The 26,299-nt window shown below is 42.2% G+C and overlaps 1 protein-coding gene across 2 annotated transcripts in view; it reads left to right on the top strand.

Annotated features, from left to right (window-relative positions):
• The window catches only part of LOC116382728 (low-density lipoprotein receptor-related protein 1-like), an 85,774-nt gene that overhangs the window by 22,799 nt on the left and 36,676 nt on the right, over positions 1–26,299 (top strand). For both annotated transcript variants that reach the window (XM_031845990.1, XM_031845982.1), the window contains exons 3-17: positions 2,890–3,027; positions 7,491–7,610; positions 8,141–8,269; positions 8,385–8,648; positions 16,062–16,224; positions 17,507–17,729; positions 19,676–19,865; positions 19,987–20,130; positions 21,270–21,506; positions 21,995–22,175; positions 23,314–23,536; positions 24,107–24,296; positions 24,411–24,536; positions 25,587–25,727; positions 26,138–26,263. In XM_031845990.1, the coding sequence (XP_031701850.1) occupies positions 2,890–3,027; positions 7,491–7,610; positions 8,141–8,269; positions 8,385–8,648; positions 16,062–16,224; positions 17,507–17,729; positions 19,676–19,865; positions 19,987–20,130; positions 21,270–21,506; positions 21,995–22,175; positions 23,314–23,536; positions 24,107–24,296; positions 24,411–24,536; positions 25,587–25,727; positions 26,138–26,263 (2,595 nt within the window). The remainder of the gene's footprint in view (positions 1–2,889; positions 3,028–7,490; positions 7,611–8,140; positions 8,270–8,384; positions 8,649–16,061; positions 16,225–17,506; positions 17,730–19,675; positions 19,866–19,986; positions 20,131–21,269; positions 21,507–21,994; positions 22,176–23,313; positions 23,537–24,106; positions 24,297–24,410; positions 24,537–25,586; positions 25,728–26,137; positions 26,264–26,299) is intronic.

The raw sequence follows: 26,299 nt of genomic DNA, 5'->3' as shown, positions 1-26,299 counted from the left end.
TTGTCAGAATACCCATATTTGATTGGCTGAGCTTCATCAGGTGATGTGATTCACAACGCATTGGTCGGTGTTTTTCCTGCACCGCTGAACAAGTGCCATAAATGCTGGAATAATTCCGCTGCATAAAAAAAGCCCATCAAAATAAAATCACAACATTTTTTTTTTCTTTTTTTTTTTGTCAGGCAAAGGCCCGCGACCCACTGAAAACGGGTCCGCGACCCACTTTTGGGTCACGACCCACCAGTTGAGAATCACTGGTTTAAACCATCAGCCATTGAGACCATTGGCCAATTTCAGGGACCTCGAGTCTTTCACTGCTAGGTTGCCAGGCAACTGGTCACCAAGAAAGAGTTCAAGCACGCTTTCCACTTGAAAAGAGAAATAATCGTTTGTAACTTTCTGTTTGTATATGATATAAACGCACAACATACAATGAGGTAATAGGGGAGCTTTAGAAGTACCGATAAGCAGATTATTGAACCAGGGTGGCTGTGTGCATTATTTATGCTTATTGGGCCAAAATACAATCACTGTCTCGCCGGGTATATGGTTCATCAGTCATCTCACAGTCCGTAGACTTGGACAGTGTTGACAGCAGTTTGGACATACAGAACTGAGTTGTTGGCAACACATGGACAAGTTGGACTTAAGGACAGAAGTTGTGCTGAGTCATTAGTCTTTTTGTGGATGAAAGACTGGTCAGAGTCACAAGGCAGGGAACCTCATCCAAAAAAAAGAGTTCAGTCAGGCCATGAAGTCAAAAAGCCGTTGCTGCTTGTGCAGTGATTTTAGAAGTACATTCACTTCTATATCGAGTTAAAGCTGCATACATTTAGTGTCTTGGAGGGAGCAGTTTTGGATAAACTCATATTCACTCAAGATGAATATGTTTTTTTACCCCCCAGGGATCCCAAAGTCCTGTTTTAGCACATACTACTATAATACCAGGCTGACACGCCACTACACTGGCATGCTTATTGTTTTGCCTCTGGGATGGTTGTATGCATACTGTGAAGGTAGTTATTTAGCCAGTTCCAACTAGGATAATGGTGTGTTTGTAGTTCCTGCTAGTTTTCTCTCGTGGCCATCTTTTGCTGCCACAACAATGGTTCTTTGAATTTCTGCCTTGTGGTTTTGCCTGCTAAATTGGCAAGAGGAAAAGATGAATATAAATCCATGATAGATGAGAAGGGGAATGCTGAGCTGTTGGGAAACAAGGTAAAAGAACAAAACAGCTAGCGTTGGGAAACGGGGGGGGGGGGCAGAAGCAAACAAACATGCCGGTTTCCTTGAACAAATCATTCAGATACATGCAAATGATTGGGATTTTCTCACAGACACAGTTTATGAACGTTTTCAAAACGTGCTTGCAGACGTAGTACAATAGGAGCTCACACAATCTATAGCTTATTCCCAACATCACGACACACAGCTTTGATTAATTACTGTAAATTGAACGTTCTCTGCTGAGTCAGACAGATTTATTTACTAAGTGAAGGTTTATACAATTGCCTTACTCATTAAATATGTGGCCTTCATAGTCCATCTGTTGCTCAGGAATGTCTTTAAGACCATGATCATCTTTGATAGCCACATGGAGAAATGTCCCGTGTTGTTGTCCCATACTTGAATGATGCTATTTAAAGGTTTTTCCAGTTCATATGCCACTAAGTTGGCCTATTTATTTGCAATAATGGTGAGCATGAGGGCTCTTTGTGTGATCTGTGTTTAGTGTGTTGATAGTCTGATTGTTTGCGGCACACCCACTGCAGGTTACCTCTGTCTTGTAACTGGGTGCCTGATGGTTTGTGATGAGGCCCACCACAGTGGTGCCATCCACAAAAATGAAGTAAACAGATTTGCCCTCACAGGGGCAGATGTTATTGAAATATTTCTGTGTTGCTTCAGTCTGACAAATATGTTGTCAGACGCCCGTAGTCGTGCTGTCTTTCAGAAAATCTGTCATCCACTGGCAGGATGAAAGGGCAGTGTTTTATAAAGACTGATTTGAAAGCATTTCTACTTTACTGATCAGTTTGTAGTCAGGACAAAATGGATGAAAGAGAAAAAGGGAGCTGGCAAGGATCCCAAGGTAAGATCCATCTCAGGAAGTACATGTTGCTGTACTGTACATGCCGACATGGCTCCAAACAAACCCATTTGTAACTGGGCGTGTGGAGTTGCACAGCTGGAGCTGTGTTCACAGATAAGGTGCTACAGTGCAATTTTGGTATCCATTTTGGCATGACAGTGCACTTGTGTTTCTGCCCGCTGAGAATGGTTCTTATTGCAAATCCACTCAGAAAGAACCATTTTAGTGACACACACAGACCTCTCCAAAGACAAACCAGGGCACGTTAAGTTTTGCATTACTTTGATGTACTGCACAACCTGAATCTAGTACACATCCAATATACATTAATCTAAAGTTAATAATGCTACTGAAAAATACTTTTTGGGTTAGATTAACGGTTGGTTTGAACCAGTAATGTCTTTCTGTTTTCAGTTGATTTTATATGTGTAGCCATTTTTGCAAGAATCATACATACATGGACTATCTAGTCTCTAATTTGATTGGTGCTATGAATACAATTATGCCCAGCTCAAATGGCTTGTGTAAAATGAATAGATAATTATATGATCAATAATGGGAAACAATAACAGAACCAGGGTTAAAGCACATTTTTGAAAAGTTACCGCTTTTCTTTAGAAGATAACATATTTGTCTCATCTGTACTGTTTCTGTAGAGTTTCTGAGGGTGTCATGACCTGAATAGAGGCTGAATTTCACAAGATATTGACTTGCAAAACGGACATTTATTCATATATACAAATGATTATTACACTACTTCATTTTCAGTCAACCATAATTGTGTGTGTAATCCGCAGGTCCTCACAGTACCATATCACGGTGTCCTGCCAATGAGTACCAGTGTGGAGGAACAGATCTCTGCATCCACATGAGCAAACTTTGCAACGGGGTGCCAGACTGTACTGACGGCTGGGATGAGGGACCACACTGCAGAGGTATCACTGTCACACACGCACACATTTAAGGGATATGCAATATGAATGTAAAAGAGTGTTCTGGTAAATAATACAATTCTTGTCGTAGTGCATCCTGACTGTGTGAAAGATATGGGTAGTGTGGAGTCTGGCTGGATTTCTCTTCTATTTGTTGCTTTTGTATTGTTCAGTTCTCTCCCCTGGAATCTTCACACTGAAGTCACAGTAACTGATTGATTTATCGCACCAATGTGAAAATATTTCTTTTGTTCTGTATGCTGTTTGTACAGCTTTGGGCAAAAGTTTTGAGAATGACACAAGTATTGGTTTTCACAACGTTTGCTGCTTCAGTGTTTTTAGATGTTTTTGTCTGATGTTATGGTATGCTGAAGTATAATTACAAGCATTTCACAAGTGTCAAAGGCTTTTATTGACAATTACATTAGGTTTATGCAAAGAGTCAATATTTGCAGTGTTGACGAGAAGTTGCTCTCGGAGGATGTTTTGGTACCATTCTTTATCCATGGCTGTGTTCTCAGGCAACATTGTGAGTGAGCCCACTCCCTTGGCTAAGAAGCAACCCCACACATGGTCTGTAAGGATGCTTTACTGTTGGCATCACACAGGACTGATGGTAGCGCTCACCTTCTGGATGCCCCAAACAATGGAAAAGGGGATTCATCAGAGAAAATGACTTTACCCAAGTCCTCAGCAGTCCAATCCCTGTATCTTTTGCAGAATATCAGTGTGTCCCTGATGTTTTTTCTGGAGAGAAGTGGCTTCTTTGCTGCCCTTCTTGACACCAGGCCATCCTCCAAAAGTCTTCGCCTCGCTGTGCGTGCAGATGCCCTCACACCTGCCTGCTGCCATTCCTGAGCAAGCTCTGCACTGGTGGTGCCCCGATGATCAGCTGAATCAGCTTTAGGAGACGGTCCTGGCGCTTACTGGACTTGTTGGGCGCCCTGAAGCCTTCTTCACAACAATTGAACCTCTCTCCTTGAAGTTCTTGATGATCCGATCAATGGTTGATTTAGGTGCAATCTTACTCGCAATTCATCCGATCACTCTTCATAACATTCTGCAGTATATGCAAATTGCCATCATAAAAACTGAGGCAGCAGACTTTGTGAAAATTAATATTTGTGTCATTCTCAAAACTTTTGGCCAAGGGTGTAGAGACAACCAACTGGCCCGGCAATGTCAACAAAGCAAGGAGAAGCTCGAATTATAACACACAGAGTGAGAGTAACTTCATTCTCATTACTCCACTATATCTTTAATAGCTGTTTGCTGCTGAATGCACTGAATTAATTATTTTAACAGAGTAAATTAAGGAAGTCATCATTTGTAATCCGAAACTAGGAAGTAATTTATGATGACCCTAAAGAATGTCATGCCCTTTACCAGAATGTGCTGATCAAGTTGACCACACTGAGTAAAAACAGAACTTGATTGGCAAAAGCCTTAAAATCTTAAAATCTTCACCGGATAGATGGATTATTACAGGAAAGGACGAAGGTCTAAAAGGAACTGAGGACTTCCTCTATTTGGGAGTCATGTCAGTTAAAAGGTTAGCAAAGGAACACCACTGATGATAGACACTCAAATACTGTCCGTCATGCTGCTTTGTGTCCTATGACTGGTCACATAGATGTTTAAATAGCCAGCAGGCATCATTACTGCTGCTTCACTACTAACCCTGAAGTATATATAATGATGGATTCCCAAAACTGCCTTTCCCAACCTGTACAAAATTCAACAACTAAGAATCTTACTGGCCAAAGTAAAATGTTGAATGATAATTTCATCCCTAGGCTCTTAGATTTAGATTGGTACAGTGTGCAGAATTAAATATCTAATCTTCCTCTCCTGAGTGTCAATCTTCTCCTTTATTGAGGCAGGCACCTGTCTTTTCTCAAAGACCAAATATCTATTGTTTTCATCTCCCCACTACACCTTCAGTTAAAGAATGTGTTAGGATAAAATGTCTATTAAACAAACACAGCGAGAGGCTTGGGAAAGGACATCAAGCTTTCATGTACTTTCAGGCTTGGCTGGACTTTGAGGTGGGAGTGGACTTCTGTGTTTGTGTAGGTGTGTGTATGTGCATGCGTGTGTGCGTGAGTGTGTTTGTTTTGTATTCACCACAAATATCTGTCCACAGGTGGGTCGCGCACCAGCTTTCTGGGGACAAACATGGGGTCCATTAGTGTTTATTTCATGGTTTTGGTTCCAGGGTTAAGGTTAGAACTAGGTTAAACGGTGTGGGGGTTTTGTGTATATACGTATATGTCTGTAATATAAATATCTCTCGTTGACATCTTTTGTTTTCTAAGAGGTCATCTGATTGATGTGAGTGGTGTGCATTCTGAATCAAAACAGAGCAATTTTCTGTACTTTTATTTGCTCGAAATAAATATTTTGTGGTGTGTGTCACTGTTGGTTGTTTACATTGTTGCCCATGTTGGTTTTCTAAACACATCTCAGTTGTTCAGTGCTCAGACTTGTTTTGGAAAATTCCGGGCATGTCTGTAATTTGAACTGTGGTTGTCCCAGCAAGCCTCTGGAGAGCAACAGGAAGACTTGTCTATAATATTCAATGCACTGTATGGATGTTTATTCCCATATAATGCAGATCACCTAAATGTCTGGGATGATAGCTGAAAATGAACAGAGAGAAATTTGCTGATATGAGTGGTTTAGCTTTTTCTTGCTCAGCAGTTATAGCTGTTTGGAGCAAGTTCAAGTTTAATTGTATTATTGATTTAGGAAACTCATTTAGTGCAGAAATACAACATGCACAATCCAGTACCGCAGCAAAAGTGTGGCCTTTTGTCTCTTTAAACTTGAAAGTGTGGTGAGCTTCTCTTCTCTCTCCCCGGAGGTGCTGTGTAAGTGTGAATTGTCTGCCAGTGTTTTCTGGGCAAAGTGAATCACTTGTGACTGATAGATCTCCTCCTGGTTTGACATGACTGTGTCTGTTTGACTATGACTCACTGTGTCTTGATTTATATCTCACAGGATGTGCAGTGCAATGTTGGAAACTCTGCTGAGATTCCATTATGTGTCGGTCAGCTGACTGGAGGGTGGGATTGTAGCGGGTTGTGTTTGTGCCCTTCTTTGTTTGATGTGCGTGTAGCCTTGGAGATGGTCTGGGTCAGCGGGGAGGTATTGATTGTTGGTGCAGGGCTGAAGTATTTGTTGATTTCTGTTGTTGCCTTCCATTTACAGACTTTGTATCGAATATTTGTTTTACATAAAGCAACAATCCACCTTAACATCACTTAACAGGATGTCATATTTTGATGATTTAAAATATAAAAGTGAAAAACACATTTGCTGTCACCAACTCAAAATCAAAAAATTGAAAGTATTTCTTTCTAGACTCATATTTCACTTTGCTGAAAGTCAACAATTGCACGTGTAACTCATTTAATAATGGAAACAGTGTTATTAGTGGCTATATATAATAAAACTATTTATATAGCACCTTTCAAAACAAGGTTTTAAAGTGTTTTACAGAAAACATTAATAAAAGTAAATAATCCAAAACATATAAAACAATCCAAAATAATTTGAACTATTACAACAAACACCATCACTTACAAAAAAGCAATGAGATTAAAGTGAGTTTTGAGAATAGATTATAAAGGGGCTACTGAGAAATCGGAGAAAAGTCTTGATGAACTGAAGTAAATGAGAGGCGCAACATTTAACAACAGTAAAACTATATCATACTTTACTATATACACATGGTTGCACGGATGTTTGGACAACGCCACCGTCCCCATTTACTCAAGTTGTTGTGTTTTGGGTGAAGTATTCCTTTAATTGGTGTGATGATGCATTAGCTAGTTTTCCAATTCTGAACTCATCACTCATAAGTGACGCATTCATTCAATAGATGTTTTTTTTGTTTGTTTTCCGGGACAGTTTAAGGAATTCTGAGAAGCGGTTTGTTTCTGAAAGTCACACTACATCCAGCCACACTTACTGTAGATCACATCAGTTCTAATGCTGATGATGAATTGATGGGTAACTAATGTGACGCTAGATGTTTTGTACTTATTATTTATATGCTCGTCATCATCAGGAGGAGGCCGCAGAGAGTATAGTTCAACAATTTAGCTTCGCGCATCAAGTATTAATGCCCTTCAGCACCCTGCTAAACTGTAAATATTCCACAGAAAGTGTACAATGGCAGTTTAGTACCCAGCAGGGTGAATGAAACGTGTGATCACAGTATAATCTGTGGGTTTATAGTGGCATGTTGAATGGATTATTACAGAATTATGCACAAATACACCTTTTTATTAGAACCACTGATGCAGTGTTTTTAACTGAATAACAATGTCGGTAACGGGAAAGAAATAAACACCTTATGTCTTAAATCACTCCTTTATACAATATCTTCTTTTCATGTGCATTCCTCCAAAAACTCACTCCTGTCTTCGGTTCGCCTCGCCTCTTTTGTCTCCCTCCAGTGTTTATTTCCAACTGCTCGCTCATGGATTGTCAGGAAACCTGTGCGGTGACTCCAGCAGGGCCTGCTTGTTACTGCAAGAGTGGTTATGAGATCAGCGCAGATGGAAAGACATGCAAAGGTGAGTTTGTCTAATGGCCACCCTCTGTGATACCTGCAAGTCATAAAAAAAAAAAATAGTAAATCTTTGTATTTTATTCCTGGCGAAATGAGAGAAATGAGCTCGCTTACCTTGTCCGGTAACAATGTTTACTCAGGTTCTGGAGAAGCTGAATTAAGTGCAGAGCACACATTGGGTAGTTCAGGGGCCCTGGGAGTGTGGTGCATTTCCCACAAAAGACTGTTTAGAAACATTCATATCTTAGCAGGCGTTGAGATAATAGAGGAGTCACAGATGAGCAACAACCTCGCTGATACAATGGCTATTTTATGCAACAGATGACCTTTAATGAATCACTAACTTAATTGGACAAAAATAAACTTAACAGGAGACACAGAATTGTTGGTTTTTAATAAGTTAAATAAGCATTTTTATGTCTCGTCCGCAGATATGTTTAGGTTTTTATTGTATTTTCAGATTGTAAAAATTCTGAACTAGAAGTTGTTTTTTGCTATACCCTAATAAGACCATCTGTGGCTTCTGTGGTTCAGATTTTGACGAGTGCAGTTTGTATGGGACCTGCAGTCAGTCCTGTACCAACACTGAAGGCTCCTACGCCTGCTCATGTGTGGAGGGCTACTTGTCGCAGCCAGACAATCGCTCATGCAAGGCCAAGAATGGTAAGTAAGCCGACATCGGCAGGACTGAATGTAATCCAGTTTTGACTGAGACTGTGTGAATGTTCTGTTCATATTCCTCCTGTCAACCGGTAGTTATGTTCATGTCGCGTTTCAGTGCCAGTAGACCGTCTACCTGTCCTGCTGATCGCCAACTCCCAAAACATCCAGGCCACCTCCCTGAGCGGCACCACGGTCCACAGCCTGCTGTCCACCAGCACCAAACAAACCACAGCCATGGACTTCCTTTACGCCCAGGAGACTGTCTGCTGGATCCATGTAGGAGACGCCCCCTCATCCACATACCTCAAATGTGCCAAGATCCCCAATCTGAAGAGCTTCACAGAGGAGAGAGTCATCAACATCTCCCTCAGCCTCCACCGTGAGTACACCACAGCAGCATAGAGCTTCACCCAGGTACATTTAGCACACAGCAGATTGTTACAGCCCCGTTCTCCACATGTAATACTTCACACGACAGCAGAAAATATTGCTTCACTGCTGACTTCATTAGGTTGTGTGGCAAGGCTGGAAGAAAACACCGGACAACGCCTGTGGATTCACAGCAATCTGACAAACATTTTGTCAGAGGAGGAAGCGTGTATTTGTTTAGTATTTCACTCATTCCATACTTCCATGTAGGTCTGGCTAAAATGAGGCAGAGACTTGATAGCACAGATGTGCTATCAGCACAACAGACATCCATTTTGCCCACAGCTTCTTCAGCACATGGACCTTGAAACTATCAAATACGCTGACTAGAAGTTTGTTTCGACACACGCAGAATTAAGAAAACACTAGAAATAGGCCTTTACATAGCCAGGTAAACGCAGTAAAAGCACATTGAAGCAAATGTTTTCAGGTTCGTTTTTTGGTTTAGTTGCTCTCTGGAAATGAATGCAATTGGATTTAGATGTCTGCTTGAGTGACGTTCTTCTAGCTAATCCAAATTTTAAGTAATTCTAAATATCCTTTGGCCTTCCAAGGTCTACCCCCACCTATCAGTAGCAAAGCCCAACCTTTGACTACAGGCCGCGGCTGATTCTCACCTTGAATTATTATGTTTGTCTGGTTTGCATCCTTTGAAGATGGCAATTTGGCTGGGCTTGATGGTCTGAATTCCTTCAAATGTGTTTCACTTGAAAGTCAAATTTAAACAGGTGGACAAAAATGTCCAGAAATGTAGCCAAAACTGAACTGAGCATCAATACCGACATGCTTGTGCTCAGCTTGTGAGCCAGCAGTATCGTCGCAGCACATTAAAAGCAGCTGTGTTTTTCCATGGCTTAAGTTTCGTTTCAGAAAGAGTCTGTTCTCCTATAAAAAGGGAACTAAAAAACAGACCTTGGAGATTTAAGGCGCACGAATGAGTGCAGACGTGCGTATGTGCGTGTTCCTGCAGACAGGAGACGACCTGCTGGTCAGAAGCCTCCACACCCACTTCTCCTCCCTCTGTTTATCTCTTCGTTGCTAGCCGTGTTGCGGCCTGGTTTTCGGGCTCCCTGTCTGCACTGCGAAAGGGAAAGAACAGAAACAACACATTAATCCACACAGAGGCAGCAGGAATGCTTCCTTTTAGGAAGTTGGTTGACAGATGGTTTATAACTATCTGCATTGTCATTCTAATCCGCAAACATTCTTTGAATGACTTTGCCTTGAATTAAAACAGCATTGCCTTTTACTCACTCACTCGGTCATTATGTTCATATTCTCTGCCCACGTGCTTCCTGGTTCTCTCCACAATCCCTTAACTCTACTTTTAAACACTGTACACAGTACTTGGGGTGTAATGCAGACATGCTTTAATTGTCTTGAATCATATAGCTCAGCTTTATTCCTCTCCTTTCTCTTTCTTTGTTGCGCACTTGGGTGCAAGTATTGTGACCTATCGCATTCACTCAGCATGCAGCGGCTCCTCTCCATTGACGTCCCTTTTCCATGCGACTAAAGAATGCGTTAACATGACAGAAATGACTTTCTCAGCACAGGCCATCGCAGGAAATGAATAAGCCGAATCACGACAGTCGGGCAGCTCTGTCTTGCACATCCTCGCACAGTGCGGTGTAGCTGTCATTTGGAAATATGTTCATTTCAAACCAGATAATATCGGGCAAGCTTCAAATGATGAAAATTATGCATGAGGCATTTCGGTGTCCCTCAGTATTAAGAGGAAGATTGAGCCCGATGCACTTCTCTGTCTGTTTTAAAGCTTGCTAACGCCACATCTGTTATTAGCAAATTATTTAGTACAACCCTTATTTAATCAGGCTCATACTGGAAAAAAGACATCATAACAGCCTCCTCGAAATTACAGAAACATTGCCACACTGATATGGAGTTTTCCTGTAAGGAAAGATATGTATTTGCGCTTAACATTATGATTTAAGTAGTATTATCACTGTTGCTATAACCATGCAGCTTTAACCAGAACCTCACTTAAGGACCAGAGGAATTTGCAGGAAATTCCAGCAGCTTCAGCTGGTTTCTCCATGGCTGCCCCCCACACACACTGCAGCTTGGACAGGATGTGCATGACTGATGAAGTAGGATTAAAGCTGTATTGCTGAAATAAGGAAGCAATTGAAGAGCACTGCACTTCCTGTAGTGACATTGTTATTACTATTTTTGTGTCGGTGTGAGTAACATGAGAAGAACATGTTGTTTGAAGACAAATTGACGGAGAAAGTTAAGTGTTGGGTGTTTCCTGGCGTGACGGTTTTGCACAATAAACCATATCTCAGGTGTAGACAGGTGCTAGATATGACACAACACATAGAAAAGAGAATAAGCCTTTTTATTTGTGATGACTCAGACAAACAATGTCAGCAACAAATCTGACAACGCAGAAGACCCCAAATACTTAACGTCAGCGCAAAAAATATACAATGCAAAATGGCCCATTTTTCTCATCTGTTCCAGTCCCTAATCTGGAGCGACTTCCCAGACAGCAGAGTTGCTCTTTTGGACAGGCTGCTGGCGTGTGAGCATGACAGAATAGGAGGAGCAGGTTTATGCTTACAGTCAACATGTGAAGGAGCCAGCAGCGACCAATGGCAGGGGTGAACATACAGGAAATGATGCGCGTGTGGTTGGAGTGACTCATGACCTCAGTATGCCACAGATGAGTTGTCCAGATGTGTCCCCCCCCAACACACATATACACAAACACACAAACACACACACACACACACACACACACACACACACACACACACCCACACACACACAGACTCTCTCACTCTCTCTGTCTCGCTCCTCCTCTTCCAAATTTCATGAAACATACACTTACTCTCATTCTATATTTGTCAGTGTATGTTTCTTGCCATGGCTAATTATACCAGTCACTCACTTCATACAAAAGTCGTAATGTAAGCACCACGTGACTATGACATTTTTTTTCACTACTTTTTTTAAACAAAAACATGCTCACAATAATAGCGCTAACATGCTGCTGGTTTGCAGGCATCATGTTTACCATAAACTAATTCAGTTTCATCTGTTAGCATGCTAGCATTTGCTAATTAGCACCAAATATAAAGTACAACTGAGGCTGATGGGAACCAAACGCTAGATGAGGGATGAAGGGATCCTCAAAGTGATTGCAGACCATCCTAAAGGGAACATGAATGTCTGTTCAAATTACATGGCAATCCATCCAAAAGCTGTTACGATATTTTAGTCTGGACCATGGATAAAGATCCAGATTAAAATTTGATTATACAAACACCCCTTGTAGAGCAAACACAAAATAAATACACAAAATAAATTCCTTTTAAGGGACTCTAGCACATGAACCATATCCAATTTGCATATTTTAATAATTAGTTAAAGCATATTCTGAGCTGCGCTTGTCAGACGTCATTTATTGTAAACTGTGGTGACGAGTCTCTTATTGCAGCAGGAAACAACCATGAAATACCAATAGTACATACAATATAGGTGGAAATCAGTTGTTTCTAACATATGGGTGCTGAGAGCTCTTCCCAATGGGAAACCTAGAAATGAAAGATAGATTAACATTCAGTTGTACTAGATGCTGATGCTCCACACTGTGCACAGGAGGGCTGATCCTAGAGCAGTCACTAAGCTTCCCTTCCCTGCTTGTACTGTAAGAGCTACAGTCCCTGCTCCCCCTGCGCAGTGAGCTACAGTGTGCTGCTTAGCAGAGACACTGACCTGAAATCTCCTTAAGAGGTTATGTGCTGTTAAAAGGCAAGTCAGTCAGCACATTTTCAAATCTTCTCTCCATTCAACACTGCTGAGCTTTAAACACCTCTCTCTCTCTCTCTCTCTCTCTCTCTCTCTCTCTCTCTCTCTCTCTCTCTTCACACATTAAAGGTACTATATGGAATTGTCAGAAAATCCTTGTTATTAATGTCCGCAGTGGCCGTTAAGTGAACTGCTGTCAGCATTCTGGTGCATTAGTTAGCCAAATGGGGGGTTTGGCTGGACTGACTTGGTCTCAAGAACACTTTTTGAAGGTCTCTTCTCAGAATCGGTCCTGTGCTGTCCACCGTCTGATTTATTAGTCAACATCATCACTGAGTTTATTAGGACATTCCTTATATACATACACACGTACAGCATATATGGCATTAAAAGAGGTGAATGGCTCAGTTTTTAGGTTACATTACAGTCCGCTCACACATTGACGTTATAAAGCGATTTTTACCTTGAGCCATGAAATACATTTCAGTCACTCTACACTGTTCAAATTATCCAATTGTATTCCCCCTCTTGCCTTGTGTGGCCTCTGGATCTTAACAGAACCACACTTTGTTTTTTTGTTGTTTTTCGATTCTCCCCCTCGCCTGTGTGTTTCTGGTGTGACGTCGCTGCCAGATGCTTGAGGGAGTGTTTTGGACTGCGGGAGGTTGGCGAGGGGAAGTGGGGGTTGGGGTGTATGAGCGGGTGGTGTTAAAGTTTCAATCACAGTTTAAAAGTGACAGTTCTGAGGTATCAAAACCATTTATAAGTAATGCCACTGATATAACTACACTATTCATCCCCCTGCGTAGTAAGCGCTGTGGGTGCCTGTGAAGATGTATACCCCTCACTTGTCCTCCTACATACAGTTGTTGGAGTGAAACTCTGCCTAGCATTGCTCCATTTAGCAATGCACTTTAAATACATTATCTAGACATTCCCTCGGCTGTTGTTTTTCTGAGACCAACAGGGAGCAGAGAAAGGAAACACGTAGAAAACAAGTTGTTTAGAGAGAGTAGGAAAAAAATGAAGAAGGCGGTCGGTTGTGTTTTTTCAATTATGCTGTGTTGTTTTTTATAGCATAGTTTGAGACGGACAGAGCTGCAGTTAATGAATCCAGTCTGTTTTCCCACCTCTGGGGAACAGACAAAGGGGGGGAGATAGGGGGATGATGCATTGAGGAGGAGAAGGAGGAGAGAGAGAATGGGAGGAGATTGAAAAGTCTTCATTGGAGCCATTTCTGTTCAGCAGAGGTGGAGGAAAATGGAGAGTGGGTGGTGTCAGAAAGCAGGGGACGGATATTTTTCCAGTTCTGTCAGTAACCCCCCCCACCCACCCCCTTTGTTTACCCGTTGCTTAATCAGTGAATCAGAGTGTTGTGGGGCAGCTGGAAGCATTTAAACAGAGAACTCTGTGTTAAAATTGAAGAGTACCTTTGGGAATATGGCCCCTGATTCCCATAAACCTCAGAAATGCTGCAGCACAATGGCCAAGTTTCCTTAGTGGAAATCAGATCTCTCTCTCCCTCATTCTTTTCTCTTCTGTCTTCTTTCTTTTCTTCTCACTTTTTTCTTCCTTTGCTCTCCTTCCGTCTGCATTTTTTCTTTCATCCGTTTTCCACTTTTACTTGAACCAAAATATTTGAAAGTGATCCATCTCGCTCCCTTTGCTAGCCGGGCTCTTCAGAAAAATGTGTCAGTTTATCTAAATCCAGAGGGTTCCTCTGGACTTGGTGTCAGATTTATTGGTCCATAGCTGGTAAGCTCTCACGATGCAGACTTTTATTACGCTCTTATACCAAGGAATCTGCTTTGTCATTTCCCCGCACTCAAGCTTTTCTTTCCGGGTTGGAGAAACCGATCCTCTGGTCTGTCTTAAATCATCACAGTGACCTGCTCACCCTGGTAAACATACCCCCATATTAGACCTCCACCCTTAGCTCTGAGCACTGCATGTCCATGGACTCCTGCAGCACGACTTTGGCCCTATATCTGAGGTGTTTGTGTATGTGTGTCAGTAGGTGTGTGTGGATAGTTCTGTGGAGAGCAGAGCTCGTGGCAGCTGTGAAAATACAAGTCTTGTGGTTTGTGGAACCCTCCTCCCAACTCTCTCTCTCTCTCTCGCTCTCTCTCTCTCTCTCTCTCTAGTCATGCAGACATATAGTTTTCATTCCCCGTGTTAAGAATAATATTTATAGGTCCGACAGTCAGTGCTGGAAGAGGTATTCAAATGTTTACTTATATAAAAGCTGCAATACCACAATGTGGAAATACTCAGTAAGTAAAAGTCTTCATATTTTTCAAAATGCTACTTAAAGTGGCTATATTCAGTATTTTTGTATGAACAATGGATCACAGGACTACTGTGTGAAAGGGGTCACTTGTAGTGACGAACTAACAGATAATCGTCTCTGACTCTGAATTCTCCTCAGCTTTACGGAGCGTCAGCTTTTAGCGTCTTTCAGGTCTTTGTTTTGGTTTTCCGGCTGCGACTTTACTCTCAGTTTGCAAAGTAACTAGTAACTACAGCTGTTAAATGAATATTGTGGAATTAAAAGTACAATATCTTCCTTTGAAATATAGTGGTGTACAAGAATATTGTTGCGTAGAATTAGCACAGTACAGTAAATGTACTTTCCATCACTCACTGCAGCAAATATCCTCACATTTCCTTTCCTTTAGCCTTAACAATAGCTTTCTGTCTCTGATCCTTGGCTCAGCCTCAGTGTGGCTGAGCTGCTATTTGAGGAGAGGAAGGAAGAGGAGGGAAAGAGGGAACCAGGGAGAGGGGTATATTAGTGTCTCATGTTATTCTTTTTTTACAATTTTTTCTGCTCTCACAGACCCTCGCTGTGTGGTCCTGCACCACATTCATGACAGTTTGTATAGAGCAGGGGTATTCCAGTGTTTTTCCCTGTAAAACTTCCATAAAGTGTGTGCTGCCATTTGCACGCGTCTAGGTATTTGATTTTCATCGTCGGGTGGGGCACCGGTCTTCCCCGTGATCTGAGCCTCAGGAAAATAAACGCAGCGGAAACCGCACGCCCACTGTCGCTTAGCTACAGCTACATCTCAGTCCTCGAAGCAACAAACAGCCTGTCTCATATTCTGTCTGTCTGAGTGACTGACCAAACCTGGACTGAAAATCTGGACCGTGTAGAGAGAGAGAGAGAGAGAGAGAGAGAGAGAGAGAGAGAGAGAGAGAGAGAGAGAGAGAGAGAGAGAGAGAGAGAGAGAGAGAGACTCTGACTGGCTGGCTTGCTGGCTGACTTGCTGGCTGACTGGCTGGCTTGCTGGCTGACTGGCTGACTTGCTGGCTGACTTGCTGACTTGCTGGCTGACTTGCTGACTTGCTGGCTGACTTGCTGACTGACTGACTTGCTGACTGACTTGCTGACTAATTTACTTCATCACACGACTATGAGTCAAACCCTCTTACCCATCTGCTACAAGTATGTACGACAACAACACATGCTCGAGCTCTTTATGCGTCAAAATGAATCAATTCAGGTACTGAAAACACTGTTGGCCTCCCCCTGCACCTCCTGTGTCTGTGCCCCTCCTTACCCCTCTACCCTTTCTCTGTCCAGATGTGGAGCAGATGGCCATCGACTGGCTCACCGGAAACTTCTACTTTGTGGATAACGTGGACGACAGGATCTTCGTGTGTGACAAGGATGGGCAAACATGTGTCACCCTCCTGGACCAGGAGCTGTATAACCCCAAAGGCATTGCCCTAGACCCCACCATGGGGTCAGTTTGATATCTTACTTTCTGTGTAATACATAAACACACTGCATGCAAATTCATTTTAATCCCATGAGAACAACTGGAGTCAGACTCCTGTCGTCTGCCATTGTTACCCAACTTTAAACAGTGAGGTGAAATGGAGGGAAAAGGCTAAATGGAAGTTTGGACGTTGGAGTAATTGAGTGCAGATGTTCTGTTTGCACTGTGGTATGCTGACTGTATAGGTTTTGAATGTAAAAGCATGTTTTTGTTACGGCTCTTTTGTTCATGACCAGACTTTCCAACTGAATTCCTGAATGTGTGTGTGTGTGTGTGTGTGTATCTGTGGTGCATGCTTGTGTGATTGGCTAAGAGCTTGTGTGTGTTGGAAAAAATTAACAGCAGGAATGTGTGTGTGTGTGGGTGTGGGTGTGTGTGTGTGTGTGTGTGTGCTTGCAGCTTCCACGCAATTTCCTTGGCCGTAATTGTTTTTTCCAGTAACAAGGTCAGGTAGATTCTCTGTAGCTGCTTTTTTGTTGTTGTTGTTGTGGTCTGCAGTGTCATCAGAGGGGGAGAAAAACACCACTAACAACAATATAACAGCAAAATTCGTCCTTTGTGGTGCTGTTAAATTAGTTACCACGAATCTTTCAATATATCCGACAGTCACTGTTTACTGTACTGAACCTCAAAAAAGTTACTGTTTATTTTACGATCACTCCACTATGACGGGATTTTGTGAGGGTTAGTTTTGACAGGGAAATGTGTTTTCCAGCTCATTTAGCACATATTTTACAAAAAGAGATGTTGCTTGCCAGCGCCTTTTCAGGGACTGTGAGCGTAATTTGTTATTTGAAGCTTTAAATAAGTCACTATTTTTGCTTTGGCAGCTGTGAAACACTTAAATAATGATTATGCTCTGACACAAAATCCGATTTACAGTGTAAATGTGTTCCTTCAGAATATAGCTGGTCTTTAAAATTACAGCTATTCAAAAATAAACTCCCAATGTTAGGTCTTGTGGTATAGGAGACTTACTGAATCCAAGACTTCAGACATCTTTGTTTTGTCCAACCAGCAGTCCAAATATATTTCGCAAATATTCAGCATTATATTGCTGTTTAGGGATGTCTCCTGCTTCTTTTACCGTACTGAATCTAGATTAGTATTGTCTCCCTGTGATGGAAATAAGGGCGATCAATCAATTATAACAAAGCCAGATGGGCGGAAAATAATACTATTTTCTGACTCAATTGATCTATTCATCCGTCTGTCCTCAATCAAGTCTGATCCTTTGTTTACACAGGAAGGTATTCTTCACAGACTACGGTCAAATCCCTAAGGTGGAGCGCTGCGACATGGATGGCCAGAACCGAACCAAGCTTGTGGACAGTAAGATTGTGTTCCCCCACGGCATCACGCTGGATCTCGTCAGCAGGCTGGTGTACTGGGCCGATGCCTACCTGGACTACATTGAGGTGGTGGACTATGAGGGCAAGAACCGGCACACCATCATCCAAGGCCTGCTGGTGAGAACAGCTGCACAGGATGCACCCCACTCCCATTATTATCAATTAGCCGGAAGATAATCTCCCTTAAATTAGCTGTCTTTGTGTATGCTATTCATAATGCTCTAAAAACTCCAGAGTGCTTTATTGTTCCCTACATATCTATAATACACCTTATGTTTCTCCTGTGTACTCCTGTAATGCGTTCTTGCCCAGTGAGTTATATGCACAGATAAGACCGCGGACATTTGCCTTTTCATTAAAGCCGCTGATTAATAGTGTCTGATGCTGAGGCTGTTGTTGATGTTGCAGAGCTGATGAAGCACAGTGGCTCTTAAACCTGTTACCATGGCTTTTACTGTGATCTGTGGAGAAGTAATAGCTTTCATTTACTCACTGAACCTAAGGGCACACACACAGGTGCACACACACACACTAGCATGTCTTGCTTTTTGTGTGTGTGTGTGTGTGTGTGTGTGTGTGAGCACCTGTGATAGGGCAGAAGTACATTCACATCCTCCAGGTAAAGGGTAAACGTGTGTTATCGATGGTGCTGAGTTTGGGCTGTGCGTGTGTGTTTACGAAGGCCTGACATGCTCTCGTAAAGCTGCACAGGAAACTCATTTGTTTAAAAAACAGTTTTTAAAGTGCAGAAAAAATGTCCATGCTTGCTCATAGAAGACCCTTTATATGCATTCGATTTGGAAAAATTCAGTTCTGATGTTGATGTTTTTCTTGGCTGGATCTGTGAGTAAAGGTGACAGTGCACAGTCATGTTTCCTTACAGTCTGATGCTAATAGGCATCCATTCACTGTATAACCTCAGTGGGCATTGCGCTTCAGCCTATGACAATAACCCTTTTTATCTTTCTGACTGTGTCTCTCTGTGGCCCAGTGGGCTCCACGCAGCCTGAGATAGACCACAATGCCATCTCAGGTTTTATGCTGCTGCTGCTGACGCAGCCTCTTGGGGCACTGAGTCACTGGCCTATGTTTGTGCAGATCTGAAAGCGTTTGCTTTGCTTTTCTTCCTGATTTTGTCAGATAAAAGCTCATCTGTCCACGAGCTCCAACTATTTTGAGCAGTGGAAGTTTTGCTGGTTCTTCTCAGTCACTGCCGCTGCTGAACACTTCATTTCACATCATTTTATAATACCACTTTGTACCACAGAAAATACTAGTTTCTGAACCAAAGCCAGGTGGCTGTTAGCATTGTGTATCAGGACATCTCAAAAAGAGGGTAAACAGTTTAACCACCACTCTACATCACAGCACATGGTTTACTAAAAGTAACAATTTATACATCAACTCTACTTTATGCTACATTACCAATTACTCACTCACTAAAACTAACCATGGAGAAAAATGACTAAAGAGAATCTGCGAAACATGGAGGATATTTTGGACAGAGCCGTGGTAGAAGCGCGGTAATGGACTCGGAGGTTTTCAGATGTGTAACATAATGGACTGACTGAAATAAAATGCCCCGCCACACTGAATCATGGTCAATTATTTTTGTATGTGAAGGCACATCATCATGTATTACTGCTTGCATAAAGACAAGATACTGTATTAAGGTGAGGCAGGGGTGTGCTTCAGGAACGTTTGCACATCCAGAGTGAATAAATCAATGGAAAAAAATTTGAAAATAATTGTCACCAGACTTAAACGCAAAACTAATGTGTTTTTGCTTACACAGCCTTCATCAGAGCATTTAAAGCTCTTTACAAGCTCAATAAATATAGCACTGGTACAGTATTTCTGTAGAAGCACTTATTTATCTTATTGTCATGAGGCACAGCAAACCAGTGACTGTAACTGTTCTTAACTAGACTACATGTATAGTTAATAAGTCATTTGAGCACTCAACTGGGATTGTACATTGGAATTAATACCATCTTCCTCTCCTTTACTCTTTCCCTCATCACTTCTATCATCTCCCCACTTTCCATTTATTTCTCTTCAAGATTGAGCACCTGTACGGGCTGACTGTGTTTGAAAACTACCTGTATGCCACCAACTCAGACAACGCCAACATGCAGCCTAAAACCAGTGTGATCAGGGTCAACCGCTTCAACAGCACAGACTACCAAGTAGTGACCAGGGTGGACAAGGGAGGAGCGCTGCACGTTTACCACCAGAGACGCCAGCCTCCAGGTAGACTACACACACACACACACATACATACACTTTTATGTCATCTGAAACTGATATCATCTGAACACTGTATTGATGCTTCTAGTTTTGTGACTTTATTTTCCACCTTCTTGGTGTCCAGTACGTAGCCATGCATGTGAGGTGGACCAGTTTGGGAAGGCTGGAGGCTGCTCGGACATCTGTCTCCTGGGCAACGGCCACAAGACCCGAACCTGCCGCTGTCGCTCCGGATTCAGCTTGGGCAGTGATGGCAAGTCCTGCAAAAGTGAGTTGGACTATAAGTGTTATGAAAAAACAATTATGTTTCAGCGGCCGCAAAAAAAAGGAAGTACAATTTAATTTAAATATGTAAATATTGAGTAGGCTGTAACACAACTGAAACTAGTTAGCAATCTTATATTCGGAGAAAAATAAACAGTCATGACTCAGCAAGCAAGCAAGGAAGAAAGCTCTGAACCATCAGCTTAGCTAACGGAGCTAAGAGTACGACTTTAAATACAGGGTTGAAACTGATAACGAACTATGAATTCAAAAACATAGTAGGAATAGATATCTAAACGCAATGACTAGACAGTTGAAATTGTTAGCGGGGGGGGGTAACTTAATGGATACATTATTAAAATAGACCAAACCGACCTCAACATTGACAGTTCAGATGTATGAAAACATTATTGTAACAATAGCTTCTTTTGTATAATTTTAAGTATTAAATATCAGTTTAAAAGTTAGGTGCATTTGTGACATGGCTGGTTGTGTCAATGAGCCCATCAAGCTGTGGAGGTACATCCGACAAAAAAAAGTTTGGTAACCACTGCACTGTAGATTCATTACAACTGTGTGCGTGCAGCCAGCATAACTGTAAGTATTAAGTAAGGAGCCACAGTGATTCAGCTTTATAGACCTAAAGCCAAAGGCAGCCAAGGTTGGGCCAGGGATGTGCTTCTCCCCTGGGCAACAGACCGGGGAAGGGCTGAACAAAGTAGCTGAACAACACATAACTTAGTCTGACTCTCCAGCTCTCTGCTGACCTGCCCATAAAGCTTTGAGCCTGATTCAGCTTGTTGAGAGAAGTGTTTTGATATTCTATTAACCAATAATAGCATTGTATTGATCTGCCTCCTAACATTAGACTGTTCTTGAAAATGACAAAATGAATATAAGTAAAGACGACCCCCCCCTCCTCTCAGTTAAGATAACTTAATTTTCACTTTTGGCTTTTGCCGATCTTGCACCTTATTTACGTGTTTAAATCAATACACATTATTTGGGGAAACAAACAGTCATGAGTCAGCGTCAGTTTAAAAAATATATTTTTCAACAGAAATTGTAAAAGAACATGATATAAGTGAATTGTGTAGATATAAATTCAGCACTAAGCTACAGACTTGTGTTTTCTTGCTGCAGAACCCGAGCATGAGCTCTTCCTGGTCTATGGTAAAGGTCGCCCAGGAGTCATCAGGGGCATGGACATGAACGTCAAAGTACCAGATGAATACATGATCCCCATAGAGAATCTGATGAACCCGAGAGCTCTGGACTTTCACTCTGAGAGCGAGTTCATTTACTTTGCCGACGCCACCAGCTACATCATCGGGCGACAGAAGATTGATGGAACAGAGAGAGATACCATTGTGAAGGAAGGTAGGGTAATGACAACTAATTTGACAAAGGATTGTGAAAATTAAATTCCATTCCTACGTGATTTCTTTCCCAGGTTACACATGCACACTCACATTCAAGTTATAAGGATTCTGCCCAGGTTTGGGCTGTAAGACGTTGGGCAAACATTTTCTCTTGAACAAAAATGCATGCATGACATTATATACAGGTTTAAATATAGAGGTGATAAACAACAAGGTTATCCCATTGAGTACGAATGGACTACTTTGAAGTGTTTCCACAAATTTAAGTTGGCAAACATTTAAAGGTCTCCATGATAACAATACTTTTTTTTTTTTTTTTTCAATGAGCTGTATGAATCAGCAGGCAGCAATCCTGTATCAAATCAAGGCTGACATAAAAAAGATATAACAAACGGAAATCCCGGTTTACACTTCTTGAAAGAATATGCAGTCAGTAGTGGTTTTATTGCAGCAGCAATAGGCACCAACAGTCTGTGCTTGTCTCAGGAATCCACACAGTGGAGGGCATAGCTGTGGACTGGATGGCTGACAACTTGTACTGGACAGATGACGGGCCTAAGAAAACCATCAGTGTGGCTCGGCTGGAAAAGGCTTCACAGACACGCAAAACCCTCATCGAGGGAAAAATGACTCACCCTCGAGCCATTGTAGTGGATCCTCTGCACGGGTAAGACAAAGAGATGGGGGGGGATGGAGTTGGATGTTTTTGTTCCAAAGAAAAACAATACAGATTGTTGAACAAGGTGAAGAGTTGAGAGGTGATGGCAGCAGTTATAATTATGTCGACTTTGAGGTTGCAGTATGTATGATGCATGCATGTCTGTCTGTGCTTATCTGTGGTCAGGCAACATACGGTGAAGGATAATGATTGGTGGTCATTTCAGATGACTCAAGTGCTTGGTCACTCACGTCTCAGCAAAGTCTCCCCGCTCTCTTTCTGTCACAGCTTCCCTTATCGCTTGTGTATGAGCTGTTTATTGATTTGACAATACACCACTTGCATCACTTTTTTTCCCTCTTGTCTGTGTCTCTTCACAATTTCCAGCAGAACCACCCTGAAATGTAACGTCCCTTCTGATTTCACTTATCACGCGCTATTTATTAAAACAGATGGAGCCTTTTGTGCATTACATGGTAGATTTCCTCCCCAAGCTTATTAACAGACACCCATATCTGTCTCGTACTGTTTCAAATAGTGCTTAATCTTGCCGTGTATGAATGTGTCCTATTGATAATGACCTCCTGGGCTGTGAGAAGCGCACGCTCATAAACATGCACACACTTTTGGGATTGCAAGCGGCAGGGTGATGTGTGTCCACACACTCCCCAGGGGAAAGGCACTCGCCTCCACTAATGCCTGTAATCAATCAGGCTCAGCGAGTAGAGGGAGGAGAGGGATACATTCACAGAAAGAAAAGGAAGAGAAGCAGACAGATGGAAAACGAACTATGAAATGTTAAAGCTAATGTCAGTCATATTCCTGTGGGGAGGGGGGGGGTATAGTCTTGCACAGTGTTGTAGACAGCCAGTACTCACAGGATGAGCCTGGAGCAGTGAGAGAAGTTGACAGGTGCTAAAGTACCTGGTGGCAAACATTTGTTTGCCTGTGGGCAGATCTCCGTAGAAACGCTACGGAGCCGCCTCACTGGATGCTCCGTGCTTTAGGGCTGCTAGATGAAATGTCATTGCCTCTGTTAATCCCTAGAGATTCTTCAAGATGCCCCAACAAATTATCCTTTTTCTGCCTTACTATCACATTTCATTCAGTGCTTGTACCCATGACAGTTCTCTTGTTGCCTCCTCAGGTGGATGTACTGGACAGACTGGGAGGAGGACCCTAAGGAGAGCAAGCGAGGGAAAATTGAGCGGGCTTGGATGGACGGCTCCAACAGAAACGTGTTCCTGACCAGCAAAACTGTGCTGTGGCCCAACGGCCTCAGCCTGGACATCCCTCAGGGCCTCCTCTACTGGGTGGACGCCTATTACGACCGGATTGAGATGGTTTACCTCAACAGCACCGAGCGCAAGGTCAGCACTCGCTCACCATCATCGGGATTATTTTACTGCAACGTGGTTCACAGGAATCAAGGCAGAGGATTATTCTGACATAACGAGCTGTGAGCGAGCTGCAGTACAAAGGAATGAGTTTTGCAGCAATGGAGGACTGTGGGTGGTCCATCACAATGCAGTTCATAGTCTGTGGGCTTGAGCCCTTATAATACTGGTCACTCCTTGTGGCCGTATTGATGCTATTTTGTGTGTTGGCTTGGTGGTGTTTTTTTAAGCATTAAAGATTTTTAATGTTATGGTTGACATAAAATTAATGAAATTTAAATATTTATTTGCATACTCTGAATACCACAGAAAAGGTTATTTTAGGGCCACATACTGTAGATTTATGTTCTGCTTTATAGTACCACCATTGCTTTGATGCTTATTATTTTTTAGATTTGCAGCATAATTAACTGGTAAAAAACAAAGAAGTTCCATCAAATTAATACAAACATGTTTTGGTGCGGTTGTTCTGGATACACAGTGCTGTAGTCTGCTTTTTAAAAAGCATACTTTACCATCATGTTGCTTTTCTTACATCATCAGACGGTGTATGAAGGTCAGGAACTGAACCATGCCTTTGGTCTGTGCCACTATAAACACTTCTTGTTCTGGAACGAGTATCGTAGTGGAAGCATTTACAAGTTGGACACCACCACTGGCACCGCCACTCTGCTGCGCAACGAGAGACCGCCCATCTTTGAAATCCGCATGTACGATGCTCAGCAGCAGCAAGGTGACTGGAAATGCATTACAAATAGATAATTCATCCATCAATCCATGTTAATCAAGAAACTGTCACTGTCCAGTGTGAATATTATTGAGGCATCATTTGTTTGTTTATTCGCAGGCTCTAATGCGTGTCGTGTGTACAATGGCGGCTGCAGCAGTCTGTGTCTGGCTATACCAGACGGCAGGCAGTGTGCCTGTGCAGAAGACCAAATACTAGACCCAGCTGACAACACCAGCTGCAAAGGTAAATTCAAACATGAATGCTTTGTATGTTCTACTGAGTATGTTGGACAAGATGAGTCAAGCTGTGTGACTCTGACTGTCTGTTTTGTTGGAACTGCTTGACAAAAATATTTGAAGAAATGTAGAAATATACCTAGCACCTGCATAATGTAACGCAGCCCAATACAAACTCTTTTTGAAACCGAGAATAATCAAGGTGTTCCTAATATTTTGCCCACCCTCAAGTTAAAAAAAAAAGTTAAAAAAATCAATAAAATCCAATCCAATCCAATATAACACCACAAAGGCCATAGCTATGACCCAGTCTCATTGAAAATCAAACATTAACAGGCAGGAATCAAACAAAAAATCTGCACACTCTATTACAGATTTTTGCAAATGCTGAAACACAATCTCTAAACTAGGGCCCTCTTCACACAGAAAAACAAAACCAGATACACAGAATACAAAATATCTTTCATCTTCAAACACTTCATTCAGAACTATTTAGTCTTCTAAAAATGGTATTTTTGCATCACAACTTAACACACAAGCACACAATGAATAGCCCTTTTATTAGATGCCAACTGCACACTGATGTGCTAAGTATAAGACACTAATATCTAAAATCTCTTTATTTGTAAAAAGTGTGTTTTAGAATTCCTGTGTGTCAATGTGCTTTATGGTTTGTCATACCATACTATGGGCTACATGCGTTAGTGGTTTCAATAATTGTGCCACAAGTACCAGGTTTTGAGTCGTGGCATTCGCATTCATTCTTGCCTTAGTTGTTTTTGTTCCAGCACAAAGTTTACTGGATGTGTGTACCCTACACCCTGTTTATCTTGTTATTTTGTCCACCCCATATACGGCATGTCTTTTTTTCGTTAAGCAATTACTAGTCAGCTCAGCTTCAGTCTACAGTAGGTGAGGTGTATTTTCACTTATGGATTTATACTTTTTTTTTTTCCATGAACCCTCCATTTTTGGTCATTCAAAACTGTATTTTTCTTCATGCAGTCGTATTTCACATTCCTGTTATTCCTCCTTCCCTCTACTTCTCCTTCCACAGCCAACCCGTCTTATGTACCCCCTCCTCAATGCCAGCCTGGGGAGTTTGCTTGTAAAAACAACCGCTGCATCCAGGAGCGCTGGAAGTGTGACGGAGACAACGACTGTCTGGACAACAGCGACGAAGCTCCTGATCTGTGCCGTGAGTTACTGCACACACACACACACACACCTAATCTAACATGGTTTCTAAACAGCTACCCTGCCTGTTGGTACTGAGTCAGATGACCTCAGACAGTCTGAATTTGACAGTCTGGTGATGCCAGAATGAAATGAGAGAGCAGAATCTAGTGAGTGTCTGTTTATATGTGTGAATGTGTGTGTGTGTAGCAATATCCGTGGATCTGGAAAAGCTCTCTCTCTGCTTGTCCGTCTGTCTGTCTGTGTTTGGAGACCAACGGTTGTTCCCGTCCCAGACAAATCAAACACCCGTCCAAAACAGCAAGAATGTTTACTCTCTTTTTCACTCATTTGCAACTGTCATCTCTCCAGTCTACACATTTTCTCTGTTTCCTTCTTCGTGCCCTTTAACGCGTCCTTTCTTCTCTCCAGACCAGCACACCTGCCCTACAGACCGATTTAAGTGCAAGAACAACCGCTGCATCCCTCTGCGTTGGCTGTGTGACGGGGACAATGACTGCGGGAACGATGAGGACGAATCCAACACCACTTGCTCAGGTACACAAACACGCTTATTCACCCTGCCAATATCTG

This window comes from Anarrhichthys ocellatus, unplaced genomic scaffold (assembly GCF_004355925.1).
Source record: "Anarrhichthys ocellatus isolate YVR2014 unplaced genomic scaffold, GSC_Weel_1.0 scaffold1, whole genome shotgun sequence".
Taxonomy (NCBI): Eukaryota; Metazoa; Chordata; class Actinopteri; order Perciformes; family Anarhichadidae; genus Anarrhichthys; species Anarrhichthys ocellatus.
This window is presented reverse-complemented; position numbering and strand designations above follow the sequence as displayed.